At 36.5% G+C, this 15048-nt stretch overlaps 1 protein-coding gene across 2 annotated transcripts in view; it reads left to right on the top strand.

The window, feature by feature from the left end:
• ADAD1 (adenosine deaminase domain containing 1) overlaps positions 1 to 15048 on the top strand; it is a 64024-nt gene that overhangs the window by 34754 nt on the left and 14222 nt on the right. For both annotated transcript variants that reach the window (XM_078366557.1, XM_078366558.1), the window contains exons 7-10: positions 6758 to 6881; positions 8752 to 8922; positions 10102 to 10331; positions 12828 to 13065. In XM_078366557.1, coding sequence (XP_078222683.1) covers positions 6758 to 6881; positions 8752 to 8922; positions 10102 to 10331; positions 12828 to 13065 — 763 coding nt within the window. The remainder of the gene's footprint in view (positions 1 to 6757; positions 6882 to 8751; positions 8923 to 10101; positions 10332 to 12827; positions 13066 to 15048) is intronic.

Genomic DNA, 15048 nt, shown 5'->3' with positions numbered 1-15048 from the left:
TCTGTAGATTTCTTTTGACAGTTTGATGATTTTCACAATATAGATTCTACCCATCCATGAGCATGGGATATGCTTCCATTTGTTTCTGTCCTCTATGATTTCTTTCAGCAGTGTATTGTTGTTTCCCTTATAGAGATCTTTCACCTCCTTGGCTAGGTATATTCCTAAAAAAAAAAATTTTTTTTTTTTTTTTTTTTGGCAGCTGTTGTAAAGGCGGTATAGTTCTTGATTTGATTCTCAGCTTGGTCACTGCTGGTGTATAGCAGAGCTCCTGATTTTTGTACATTGATTTTGTATCCTGAGACTTTACTGAATTTTATTTATCAGATCTAGGAGCTTCTTGGATGAGTCTTTAGGTTTTTCTAGGTATACAATCATTTCACCAGTAAGCAGTGACAGTTTGACTCCCTCTTTACTGTTTTGAACGTTCTTTATTTCTGTCTCTTGTCTGATTGCTCTGAGGCTGGGACTTCCAGTACTGTGTTGAATAGAAATGGTGAGAGCAGACATCCTTGTCTTGTTCCAGTTCTTTCTCAGGGGGAATACTTTCAGCTTTTCCCGTTTCAGTAAAATGTTGGCTGTGTGTTAGTCATAGATGGCTTTTATTACTTTAAGGTATATCCTTTCTATGCCAGTTTTGCTGAGGGTTTTCATCTTAAACAGATGCTGGATTTTGTCAAATGCTTTTTATGTGTCTATTAGAGATAATCCCATAATTTTTTTTTTTTTTTTTTGAGACGGAGTTTCCCTCTTGTTACCCAGGCTGGAGTACAGTGGCGCAATCTTGGCTCACCACAACCTTCACCTCCTGGGTTCAGGCAATTCTCCTGCCTCAGCCTCCTGAGTAGCTTGGATTACAGGCACGCGCCACCATGCCCAGCTAATTTTTTGTATTTTTAGTAGAGACGGGGTTTCACCATGTTGACCAGGATGGTCTCGATCTCTCGACCTCGTGATCCACCCGCCTCGGCCTCCCAAAGTGCTGGGATTACAGGCATGAGCCACCCCGCCTGGCCATAATTTTTGTTTTTAATTCTGTTTATGTGGTGTATCACATTTATTGACTTGCATGTGTTAAACCATTTCTACATCCCTGGTGTGAAACCCAGTTGATGATGTTGTGTTATCTTTTTATGCTGCTGGATTCAGCTAGCTAGTATTTTGTTGAGGATTTTTGCATCTATGTTCATCCAGGGATATTGGTCTTTAGTTTTCTATTTTTTAATGGCTTCTGCTGGTTTTGGTATTAGGGTGATAGTGGCTACATAGAATGTTTTAAGGAGGATTCCTTCTTTCTCTATCTTTTGGAATAGTTTCAATAAGATTGGTACCAGTTCTTCTTTGAATGCCTGATAGAATTCAGCTGCTATCTGGTTGTAGACTTTTTTGGTTGGCATTTTTTTTAATTACTCCTTGTTATCTATCTGTTCAGAGTTTCTGTTTCTTCCTGGTTTAATCTAGGAGGGTTATATATTTCCAGGAATTTACCTACCTCTTCTAGGTTTTCTAGTTTGTGTATGTGAAGGTGTTCACAGTAAACTTGAATTATCTTTTGTACTTCTATGTCATGGAGTAGGGTGGTTCTGTTATGAGTTGCTGTAATGGCTTGAGTTAGTTGGCCTCCAGCCAGGAGGTGGCAATTTCAAGAAAACATCAGCTGTGGTAGGAGAACGGGGGGATATAAACTTGCCCTATCTTAGCCAGGATAAGTATTCAGTTTTCTTTGGCAATGGGTGGGGACATAAAGTTCCCAAGAGCTCATAAAGTCTGAGCTCAGACTCTCCTTGTGCTGTGGCCACTGTGGGGGATGGCAGGATGGTTCTCAGGCCAATGGAGTTATGTTTTAGGAGGATTATGGCTGCCTCTGCTGTGTCATACATGTTACCAGGGAAGTTGGGGAAAGCCAGCCATTCATCCCCCCACCTTGGATTCTGCTCAGGAAAATATGTGCTCAGTTAAAATTATTACAGACTTCAGCTAGAAGCTTCCTTTAGCCTGTGGCCCCTCCCCAGTCCACTGGCTGCCTTACCCAAGGATCCCTGTGAGATAAAGCCAGGGATGACTTTCATGGGCTGGGTACTGGGAGTGCCTACAGGGTTCTTCCTGCTGTTTGTCTTCTATTTTTCTTGGCTCCCTAAATTCATTTCATCTCTAGGTAAGGTTAAATCCTTCTCCTGTGATCTGGAGTTTTAGGTTCCCCAGTAGGGATGTGTATTCGAAGGTAGACTTCCCCCTCTCCCCCACCGCTTTGGGAACTCATAGTTTTCCAACTATCTCACAGAGTTTGCAGTGGCAAGCTGCTGCTTTCAAAGGGTGTGTGAATTCTTTGGTCTTCCTGGTATGTTCCTGAAGTGGTTCTTGGAGCAAAAGTTCATGATGTGAGTCTCCACAAGCTATTCTCTTCATCCAAGTGGGAGTTGCATGTTAGTCCTGTCTCCTAACTGCCATTTTCCCCCATAAAAAAAATGACCTTACAGTTTTTAATTGGGTCTGTGAGCAGCTATCAAATCTAAATGTCCTTCTCTCCCCTGCCACCAAATATGTATACTTTACTGCACTTGTATCCATCTTCCCTACTGTGACAATAGAGGAAGCATCACTCCTCCTATAGGCTAATTCTTTCACTTAAATTCTGATTCCATTCCTTCTCACATCTTGATAAATTCCTTCTTTCGGTTAACTCTTACCTATTTGACTTTCTAGAAACATTAAACACAGTTTACCACGCCTTGTTTTTTTCTACCACAATATCCTCCTGGTCTACCTGACCTCCACCCTACCCCGCCCCCCACAATATTGACAACAAATTTTAAATATGTAATACATTATTATTAACTGTAGCCTCCATGCTCTATATTAGGTCTCAGTTACTTGTTTTACAACGCCAAGTTTGTAACCTTTGATCAGTATCTTCCCATTTTCCCTACTTTCTAACCACTAATAACCACCATTCTACTCTGTTTTTATGAGTCCAATCTTTTTAGATTCCACACAAGTGAGATCATGCAGTGTTTGTCTTTCTGTGTCTGGCTTACGTCACTTAACATAATGTCCTCCAGGTTTATTCATATCATTGAAAATGGCAGAATTTTCTTCTTTATGAGGGTGAAAAATATTTCATTTTATATATATGTCACAGTTTCTTTTATTCATTTATTGAGGCATTTAGGTTGTTTTTGTATCTTGTGGGAATAATGCTACAGTGAACATGGGAGTGTAGATATCTCTTTGGATCTTAATTTCACTTCCTTTGGATATATACACAGAAGTGCGATTGCTGGATTATATGGCAAGTTATATTTTTATTTTGTTGAGGAATCTCCATAGTTTTCCACAATGCCTGTAAAAATTTACATTTCTGCCAAAAGTTTACATTTCTGCCAAATTTAGGTTCTTTATCCCCACAAAAACTTACATTTTAACTTCTTTATAATAGCCGTCCTAACAGGGGTGAGAATATCTCACTGAGATTTTGATTTGCATTTATCTAATGGTTAATGATGTTGAGCACCTTTTCATATACCTGTTCTATGTCTTCTGTAAAAGAAAATGTCTTTTCAGGTTCTTTTCCCATGTTTAAATCAAGTTACTTGTTTTTTACTATTGAGTTGTGAGAGTTACTTATATACTTTGGAATATTAACCCTTTATTGGAGATACGGTTTGCAAATGTTTTCTTCTGTTCCATAGTTGTCTTTTTAATTTTATTTTTATTTTTTTCTGCTTTGTAGAAAGGAAATGTAACCCAAGATGGTTTTTACTTCAGTAGCTTTCCCATAAATTTTTCAGTATCATATATAACACCTCTTTCTCCCAACTTCATCTTACACCATTCCCTTCACCCCACTTATTAGATCAGCTAAACTTCTCTCTGTGCCCAGGAAAGAAATAGTCTTCTGTCTTTGCCCAGGGTGGTGGGCATATGTTACTTCTTTCACTAGAAGAATACTCTTTGTCTCACTGGTGCTGCAAGTTAAATTCAGCTCTTAGGGAGGGATTTTGCAACTAGTCTGCATGAGATAAGCTTTTCTCTCATTATCTTCACATGAGCCCCATAATTGTTTCCCTCAGAGCACTTACCACCCTCAGGGTTTGTTTATACTCTTTTTTTCTGTCTTCTCTGCTGGAAACCTCACGAAGGTATGTCTTGCTCAGTGTTTTATTTCTAACATCTACTTTAGTGCCGGTACTTGGTAATAGCTCACCAGTTGTTGCTGAATTATTAGGTTGGTGCAGAAAACAAAACATGACAAGAACTGCAGTTAGTTTTACACCAGCCTAATAGTAAAAGTCCTATAGGTAGTTGTGACTGTAGAACTGAACTTCAAAAAATGAAAACTCAAGATTTCCTGAAGTAAGAGATACAATGAGGAGGCTATTCAAAGGGTAACAGAGGGGAAGAAAGAATGAACTAGTCACTGGGCAATGGAAAGGCCTGCTTTGAATGTGAGAGGAAAAAAGACTGCCAATTTGAATTGTGTATTTTTGGAGCGTAGAATTTCCAGGAAATTTCAAGCAAGGCACAGCAAAATATGGATGGAGCAAAGCTACTGGAAAAAGCATAAAGCTTTTGTTTTTTAGAAGAGCAGCTTCAGTAGAACAGAGAAGGAAACTAATTTGGTTTACAGCATTTGAGTTGATTAAGAAAAATTAGAGGCATTTAAATATAGATAACTTAAAACAGAAGCAGAATGGCAAATGAAGTGTCTTAGAAGATCAAAACCATCCAGGACATAGGCATAGGCAACGACTTCATGACTAAAATACCAAAAGCAATGGCAACAAAAGCGAAGGTAGACAGATGGAATCTAATTAAACTCCAGAGCTTCTGTACAGCAAAAAAAAAAAAAAAAACCATCATTAGAGTGAACCGGCAACCAACAGAATGGGAAAAAATTTTTGCAATCTGAAAAAGGGCTAATATTCAGAATCAACAAAGATCTAAAACAGATATACAAGAAAAAAAAAACATTCAAAAGCGGGCGAAGGATATGAACAGACACTTTTCAAAAGAAGACATATATGAGGCCAACAAACATATGACAAAATGCTCATCATCACTGGTCATTAGAGAAATACAAATCAAAACCACACTGAGATACCATCTCATGCCAGTTAAAATGGTGATCATTAAAAAATCTGGAGACAGGGCCAGGTGCCGTGGCTCATGCCTGTAATCCCAGCACTTGGGGAGGCCGACGTGGGTGGATCACACGGTGTGGCTCACGCCTGTAATCCTAGCACTTTGGAAGGCCGAGGTGGGTAGATCATGAGGTCAAGAGATCGAGACCATCCTGGTCAACATGGTGAAACCCTGTCTGTACTAAATATACAAAAAATTAGCTGGGCATGGTTGCACGTGCCTGTAATCCCAGCTACTCAGGAGGATGAGGCAGGAGAATTGCCTGAACCCAGGAGGTGGAGGTTGCGGTGAGCCGAGATCGCAGCATTGCACTCCAGCCTGGGTAACAAGAGTGAAACTCCATCTCAAAAAAAATAACATAAAATAAAATAATTTTTAAAAATCTGGAGACAACAGATGCTGGAGAGGATGTAGTGAAATAGGAACACTTACACAGTTGGTGGGAATGTTAATTAGTTCAACCATTGTGGAAGACAGTGTGGCAATTCCTCAAGGATCTAGAAATAGAAATTCCATTTGACCCAGCAATCCCATTACTGGGTATATATCCAAAGAACTATAAATCATTCTGCTGTAAAGACACATGCACACCTGTGTTCACTGCAGCCCTGTTTACAATAGCAAAGACCTGGAACCAACCCAAATCCTGTCAATGATAGACTAGACAAAGAAAATGTGGCACATATACACCATGGAATACTACACAACCATAAAAAACGATGAGTTTGTGTCCTTTGTAGGGACTTGGATGAATCTAGAAACCATCATTCTCAGCAAACTGATAAAAGAACAGAAAACCAAACACCACATGTTCTCACGTATAGGCGGGTGTTGAATAAGGAGAACATGTGTTCTCAGGGAGAGGAGTAGCACACACTGGGGGCAGTTGTGGGGTGGCTAGGGGAGGGACAGTGGAGGGTGGGGAGGGATAACATGGGGAGAAACGCCAGACCCCTATGCAACAACCCTGCATGACCTGCACTTGTACTCCAAAACCTAAAGTAAAATAAAATTTTTTTAAAAAAAGATCAAATACATCTAGATGTAGAAGAAATAGCCATATTTGAAAGCTAAAGACATTTGGTAATTCTATCAATTGTAAAAATTTAGATGAAGTATTATAAAGCATCTGCCTTTTTCATTGAGGTACTACTTTTTAATTTTGCTTCTTAGAAGACTCTAAGACTCTTATTTTAAATTGTGGAATTATTTTTTCATATTTTCATTTAGTATATTCTACTAAATTAGAAATGTTGTGGTCAGGCATGTTGGCTCGTGCCTGTAATCCCAGCCCTTTGGGACGCTGTGCAGATAACAAGGTCAGGAGTTCAAGACCAGCATGACCAACATGGTGAAACACTGTCTCTACTAAAAATACAAAAATTAGCCAGGTGTGGTAGTGTGTGCCTGTAATCCCAGCTACTCAAGAGGCTGAGGCAGGAGAATCACTTGAACCCAGGAAGCAGAGGTTGCAGTGAGTCAATATCACGCCACTGCACTCCAGCTTGGGTGACAGAGCAAGACTCTGTCTCAAAAAAAATGATGGGATAGAAAAGTTGAACATAGGGAAGAGAGTGGTTAAATTAACCTGCTACTGTCTACCTTTTTCTTTTAGCTGGACAGCTTGAGGTTGTAGCTATAGGCACAGGTGAATACAATTACAGCCAGAGCATTAAGCCAAATGGAAGAGTATTGCATGATACTCATGCTGTCGTTACAGCAAGAAGGTCTCTTCTTAGGTAAGATAACATATATATTAATGTTATTAAATATGAATGCTGTCATCCCAAAGTAACTTCATGTAAATATCTTCATTTACAAATGGAATTTTATTGATCATAGAGCCAAGGATGTCACATTTTCTTATCCAAGTCATCAGATTGATTCCACATCACCTTTGGAATGTTTGTAACTGCAATGTCTAGTCATTGGATCTTAGTGGCTTCCATTATTAAGACCTGTGAAGTAAGAGTGTGTGTATGGGTGTGTGTGTGTGTTTTACAGGGAGTTTCACTTTTATTGCCCAGGCTGGAGTGCAGTGGTGCCGTCTTGGCTTATTGCAGCCTCTGCCTTTTGAGTTCAAGTGATTCTACTGTCCCAGCCTCCTAAATATCTGGGATTACAGGCATGCGGCACCACACCCAAGTAGTTTTTTTATATTTTAGTAGAGACAGGGTTTCACCATGTTGGTCAGGCTGGTCTCAAACTCCTGATCTCAGGTGATCCACCTGCCCCGGCCCCCCAAATTGCTGGGATTATAGGCGTGAGCCACCATGCCCAGCACAGTAACTCACACCTGTAATCCCGTACTAGATCTTACTCATTTTGATTCTTTTAAGCATTAAACTGACTTTTTATTTACCTTTTTTTTATGGATGTTTTCAAAGACAGACAAGTGAGAATAGGATAACAAATTCTCATTCAGCTTCAACAGATAATAGCATTCTGCTGTCTTTGGTAAATATCTGCATTCTCACTTTTTGTGTTGGTGTTTTCTTCACTGGAGTATTTTAAAACAAATTTAGACATTCTTACCTGTAAAAATATAAATTTGTATCTCTAATAATGAGGAAAGAATCCAATAATCTTAAAAGTTATTCAGCAAGACTATGAGGGTAATGCAATTCATTGCCTTCCACCCCTCTCAGTGCTTATGGAATTATTTGACCTTTTTAAAAGCTACCTCTTTTGTGTTACTGATTCCTATGCTTGGCATTTTTATATACTGGTGCTTAATTTTTCACTACCTATTTCTCATGATGGGATTCAAGGGAGTGTATCTTAAAGTCATGGTTTATTAAATAAGCCAAATAGTATTTGTCCTTGATTTGATTAGTTGTAGTCTTTCAGATCTTCCCTTTTTAAAAAAATTTAAAATTTAAAAATTTTAAATTATTGTGAATATATAATACTTTTGCATATTTATAAGGTACATGTGATATTTAATACAAGCATTAAATGTGTAATGATCAAGTCAGGGTAATTGGGATATCCCTTTCCTCGGTCATTTTTCATTTCTTTGTGTTAGGAGCATTCTAGTTCCATTCATTTAGTTATTTTGAAACATGCAATAAATTATTAGTAACTATATCTGCTTTATTTCTTAATACAACTTACGATGTTCATTGTATTGTTCCTATGCTCTTTTTTTTTTTCTTTAAACCCATTAAGGAGCAGGAACCACAGTTTTTGTGATTTTTGTAATTATTTGGGTAGGGAAGGGGAAATAGAGGTAAGGCAAAAAGTTGGCACTTCGTCTGGAAGGCTGGGAACAGAACTGTCTGAGGAAGAAGGGAAGAATCAGTAGAGAAATGAGTCTTTTGCAGAATATGATAGTTGCAAGACTCAAATGTGAAATGGAAGTAGAGTAGTAGAGAACGAATGGTGTTTTAAGGAATGATGTGTTACAGAGCAGACTGGGCTCCAGTTGGGGACTTTCAAAAAGTTTAATGTTTCGTTAAATAAAGCTAAGATTAACTTAGAGTTCTTACCTGTGTCAAAACTTTTGACATTCAGGGACATTGCTAGTGACACGTATGGACATGATGCTCAATAAGATACATCTTTTATAAAGTTTATTACTTGACAAAGTTATAACATTTATTTTAGGTACTTTTACAGACAGCTTCTACTCTTCTACAGCAAAAATCCTGCTATGATGGAAAAATCAATATTCTGTACAGAACCAACTTCTAATCTACTCACTCTTAAACAGAATATCAACATTTGTCTTTACATGAACCAGTTGCCTAAAGGATCAGCCCAGATTAAGTCACAGTTGTAAGTATTAGAGAAGTTGTTTTTAAAAGCAAGTAGAATGGCCATGCCAAAACATTCTGACTTCCTATAGCAAATAGAACATGTAAATTCTAATTACTCATATTTTCCATTCAGCCTTGAGTTGTTATATGTGGCATGCAGGAAACCCCAAATTCTTTCCCTCCCCCTCAGTCTAATCTATTACTTCTACAGGTTGAGCTTCCCGAATCCAAAAGTCTGAGATTCAAAATGCTCCAGAATCGGAAACTTTTTGAGCACTGACATATGACGCTCAAAGGAAATTCTCACTGGAGCATTTGATAGTTCAGATTATTGGATTTGTGTTCACCTGGTATATATAAAGAAAATATTTCACAGTGTGAAAAAAAATCTGAAACATTTCTGGTTACAAGCATTTTAGATAAGCAATACTCAGCCTATACTTAAAATTCCCATGTACTTCACCACATTTTTTGCTATGCTATTTTTTTAAAAAATCTTCTACTTCTTTCTACTTTTAAGACCTCATAAACCTTAGGAAGTATGCATTTATGCACTGTTCACATACAAATACAAGAGTTAAGAAAAACATTAATCTGTGGCCAAAATGTTGCTTAATGAATGAATATCATCAGGTAGCATAATATTTAAACAGTCCAAACAAGAACAAAGTAGACAGTAAAAGTCCCCTTAAGTCTGACCATCTAGTGGTAATCATGAGTAATATTTTAATAAAAATCCCTCTATTAACACCATTGAAAATAAGGTCAGTGTTCTCTAGAAAAAAAACTTAAAAATGATTTTGCATTTTTTGAATATGACTCATAAAGAAAAAGTGAGTTTCCCTTTTTTTCATTTCTTCATTTTGTTGTTTTAAAAAACGTTCATACAGAGGAAGGAACTAATTCACAAACTATGATAGGGATAAAAATTAGTGTTTCTTTTATTTTAAGGGATATAAAGTGATAATATGAAAAATATCTATTGGAAGCTCTAAATGTGGTTCATTTCTGTTTTATATTGCTATTATAGAATAAAGTCACTCCATTCCTACTTTGCTTTCTTATATCTGTTTCTGTTACTGGAATTAAATGTATACTAGGAAGTTAAACATGTTAGAGAACATTTCTTAGGTACAGGTAGATTTTGGTCTGTCCCCTTTGTGTTTTTAAAGAAAGAAACTTTCTTTTCTTTCTCTAGACGTCTTAATCCACATTCTATATCTGCATTTGAAGCCAATGAAGAACTGTGTCTCCATGTGGCTGTTGAAGGCAAAATTTATCTGACTGTTTACTGTCCTAAAGATGGTGTTAATAGAATAAGCAGTATGTCTTCAAGTGACAAGTTGACAAGATGGGAAGTGCTTGGTGTACAGGGAGCATTGCTGAGTCATTTTATACAGCCAGTTTACATCAGCAGTATACTTGTTGGTGAGTGGGATTTGAAAACCTCCTGGCTTCACTCACTAAGCAGATTCTCTGTATTTTACTTAATCAGTATAAAATCAGTTTTTGCATATGTGAAACGTTATTTAAAGTCAAAACACAGACATGTTTTGTAGAGCTGTTGGTTTCATGATAGATCATCAGGGAGAATGAATGGATCCCAAAGGTGGGAGGCAGAGATTGTGGGATAAAGGTGTCATAAGTTGTAGTGACCAGCCAACTGGAAAAGGAAATTCCAGAGAGAGTTCCTTCTGTTGCTTTGGGAAAGATCGAGTAAAACCTTAGTTGTGAAGCTTAGGCCTTTCAATTTGCAAAGCACTCAGCATGCTGAAGGTTCATATTTTGAGGAATTGTTTTCTGTATCCCAACATTATTTTAAAGCTTTACTTTTCAAAAAGTTTGCAGAAACAAGTTTGATAGCTGTGGTTCTGTAGATACTTATTTTTTCATTTTATGGTGGTGGTCTTTTTAAATTTACAACATAGGATCTAGGCTTTTCTTCCAAAATACTTCAGAAATGTTTATCCAGAAGTTATTTTCATCCAGAGGTCCTTTTCATATACTGATTTGATTCGTATAATTGAATATAGAGAATCCTTCCTAGTGAAGAAATCCATTTTAAATACAGTTCATTGACTTTTAAGAAGGGACAGCATGGGGTAGAGAGTTGGGAAGAGATAGCATGGTGAGAAATGCCAGATATAGGTGAAGGGGAGGAAGGCAGCAAATCACACTGCCACGTGTGTACCTATGCAACAATCTTGCATGTTCTTCACATGTACCCCAAAACCTAAAATGCAATTAAAAAAAAGAAGCAGTTGATAACCTTAGGGAATCTGTTATTCAGTCCTTCCTTTTTTTTGTTTTTCAGATCACATTCAGAATGTTAATAAAATACTTGCCTAAAGTCAGTCAGTTTGCTTAGTGATAGAGGCTGGACTCAAACCAGTTTTCATAACATTTCGTGCTGCTGCTTATGATAGATTTCTTTATATATGAGTTATTGTCAGGTCAGGTCTTCTATAGTCTTTGATTAGACTTAACCTTTGACTTTAACCTTGGAGTTTCATGTTATTTCAGATCATTTTGAATAAATCAAAATTTTTCAATCATGTGATATAATTTTAGAGATGTATTTTCTAGGAACAAGACAGAGCCTCGAGATGTATTAAAATCATACCTCAGATATAGTAAATTATTAATGCACACATAAATGAAGGGAAAAGTAAAATTTATAATAAAATATTTGTAAACTTTTTTCTATTATATTAGGTTTTATACTTCTCATTAAGGCATCTAGGTAAACAATTTGATGTTTAAAGCATTTCATGAAAAAATTTGACTTACAGGGTTTTTTTTCTTCCTTTTTCCAATTTTGTTTTTTGGCACACCACTACCATTATTTAATTGCAAAGTGTAATAAATAATTAGGGTTTTTAAATCCTTATTATCTACTGTTCATTATAGATACATTAACCATTCCTCACACCTTTTTTTTTTCCAACTTTTTTTCTGTGCCCAAGTATATTTTTTATTTGATTGGTTTTCGTTTGTCACTCTTGATTTGTCTTGATCATTTGTCACTCTTAATAAACACTTAAGGAAGTGTTTAGAAAAAGGATGTCAAAAGCGATGCATGTCCTTTTTACATCATTTTCTAGTGCCCAGATAGTCATAATGTAGCCCTAGTAACCATCTCAACAATTTTAGTGATAAGGACCCAAAACTTCGTGAAATATGTCCAGTGGTTTACAAAGATTCTGTTGATGCCAGAACATCTGATCTTCTGAGGAAGAAAGAGATCTGCTTTAGAATTCCTGTTTTTTAAATAGGAATGACTGCTTCCTAACTTCTGTTTTAAGTTTGATGCAGCTTACTGTTTTTTAGTAGTAACATTGCATCTTTTTGAGGCCTCTCCTTAAATAATTATCATAACTGAGAATTCAAAACTTTTTGTATTGGCAAAATTTTAACCAGAAATGGTCATTCTTTAAATTATTTTACATTGTGAAATTGGAGCATTGTGGTATTGGAAAGTTGTAATTTGTGGCCCTTAGATGTTTGAAAATAACTCATTTTCACCAATTCTTTTTCAACCAGATTTGTCAACTGCCCTTGCAAGAAATCAGCATATAATGCAATCAACAAATCCGGATGTACCAGATTTCTTTGAGTCCGTTACTAAAGTAGCAGTTTCTGAATCAGCTGTGGCTCTTTACTAATACTCAATAGAGGGACTTTTCATTATTTTCTGTATCAGAGTCTTTTTTAAAATGGAAAATCTGTTATTACCTTATTCAGGTTCTGGTTAAGAATATGGAGTAGATGCTAAGAGAGTAGAACCAGGAAAGAGAAGGTTGTAAGATTGTAAGATAAAGAATAGAGAAGTGGACTTTAGATGATTCCCAATCATTTAATTTATTTTTATTTTTGGAATGGTCTTTTAATATTGAACTTGGGTGTTTTGTTTTTGCTTTCTAGGTGATGGGAATTGCAGTGATACCAGAGGCTTAGAAATTGCTATAAAGCAACGTGTTGATGATGCACTCACTTCAAAACTTCCTATGTTTTACTTAGTCAATAGACCTCATATTAGTTTAGTACCCTCTGCATATCCACTTCAAATGAACTTGGGATATAAATTTCTGAGTCTGAATTGGGCACAAGGAGATGTTTCTTTGGAGATCGTGGATGGCCTGAATGGGAAGATCACTGAAAGGTTAAAATTAGTAATTTATTTAAACCATATATTACTTAAGCAAAAGAAGCATTTTATTGCAGTTTTTATTCTGACATTTTTGGATACCATCTATTGAATTGTGAACAATATCATTAGTTGAATGTAACTATGTTGCAGGCATTGTACTAATTTAAAAGTTTTTTCTGTTGAGACAGACGTGGAGAAGTTATATAGCTTACTGAAATTCATACTAAATGGTAGAGTCATCATTCAAACCCAAGGAATCTGGCTCCATAACCTATGTTTTTCCAACTGTCATGTCGTATCATTAGTATTAGAATTATATAAATTTTTTTAGAAATTCAGTTTCTTCTGCTGAGTCTGACTTTTGGATCTGGAGCTCAGGAATTACATTTTTTATATACTCCTTCAAATATTACTTATGTGCCCTTACATGTAAGAACTATGGTACTATGTTATACTGTCTTCTTATAAAAACCCTTATGTTGGATGATTTGATTTTTTTAACAGTTTCTGAGACTCAATCTAGGTTGAATATCTCGCCTAAGGTTACCCAAGTAGTTAATGACACAGCTGAGATTCTGATACAGACATTTTATTTTCAAAGCCCTTGTTCTTAACCAGGATGTTCTGTGCCTTCTAGACATTTCTTTATAATATCCCTACCATTGATTTATTGAGTAAGAGTGACACTGTTCTTTTAGTGTAAACATACATTTGTGATGAGGCAGTGATAATGTTAAAAATTTAAATGCTTAAAATTGCTTTCTTTGTGTAGGACAAATTTAAATGAAGACCACATAAAAATGTTTCTTGGCAGTCAAGAAGGCTCATACCTATAATCCTAGCAGTTTGGGAGGCTGAGGCAGGAGCATGGCTTGAAGCCAAGAGTTCAAGATCAATCTGGGAAACATAGAGACCCAGTCTTTTTTATAAAAAATAAAAAATATTAACCAGGAGCTGGAGTGCATACCTGGAGTCCCAGCTGATTTTTTATGTGCTGCTGGATTCGGTTTGCCAGTTTTTATTGAGGATTTTTGCATCAATGTTCATCAGGGTTATTGGCCTGAAATTTTCTTCTTTAGTTGTCTCTGCCAGGTTTTGGTATCAGTATGATGTTGTCCTCATAAAATGAGTTAGGAAGGATTCCCTCTTTTTCTGTTGTTTGGAGTCTGGTACCAGCTCATCTCTGGTAGAATTCAGCTGTGAAACCATCTGGTCCTGGACTTTTTTTGGTTTGCAGGCTATTAATTCCTGCCTCAATTTCAAATGTTGTTATTGGTCTATTCAGGGGTTTGACTTCTTTATGGTTTAGTCTTGGGAGGGTATAAGTGTCCAGGAATTTATCCATTTCTTTTAGATTTCTGTTTTATTTGTGTAGAGGTGTTTATAGTATTCTCTGATAGTAGTTTGTATATCTGTGGGATTGGTGGTGATACACCCTTTACCCTTTTTTATTGCATCTATTTAATTCTTCTCTCTTTTCTTCTTTATTAGTCTGGCTAGTCTTCTATTTTGTTGATCTTTTCAAAAAAAAAAGCTCCTGGATTCATTGATTATTTTTTTAAAGAATTTCATGTCTCTATGTCCTTCAGTTCTGCTCTGATCTTAGTTATTTCTTGTCTTCTGCTAGATTTTGAATTTGTCTGCTCTTGCTTCTCTAGTTCTTTTCATTGTGACATTAGTGTGTCAATTTTAGATATTTCCTGCCTTTCTCTTGTGGGCATTTAGTACTATAAATTTCCCTCTACAACCTGGTTTAAATGTGGGCCAGAGACTTTGTTATGTTGTGTCTTCATTCTCACTGGTTTCAAAGATATCTTTATTTTTGCCTTTGTTTCATTATTTATCCAGTAGTCATTCAGGAGCAGGTTGTTCAAGTTTCCATGCAGCTGTGTGGATTTGAGTGAGTTTCTTAACCCTGAGGTCTAATTTGATTGCACCATGGTCTGAGGGGCTGTTTGTTATGATTTACATTCTTCTGCATTTGCTGAGAAGTGT

This window comes from Callithrix jacchus, chromosome 3 (assembly GCF_049354715.1).
Source record: "Callithrix jacchus isolate 240 chromosome 3, calJac240_pri, whole genome shotgun sequence".
Taxonomy (NCBI): Eukaryota; Metazoa; Chordata; class Mammalia; order Primates; family Cebidae; genus Callithrix; species Callithrix jacchus.
The sequence above is the reverse complement of the archived record's forward strand: the minus strand, read 5'-3'. Positions and strand labels throughout refer to the sequence as shown.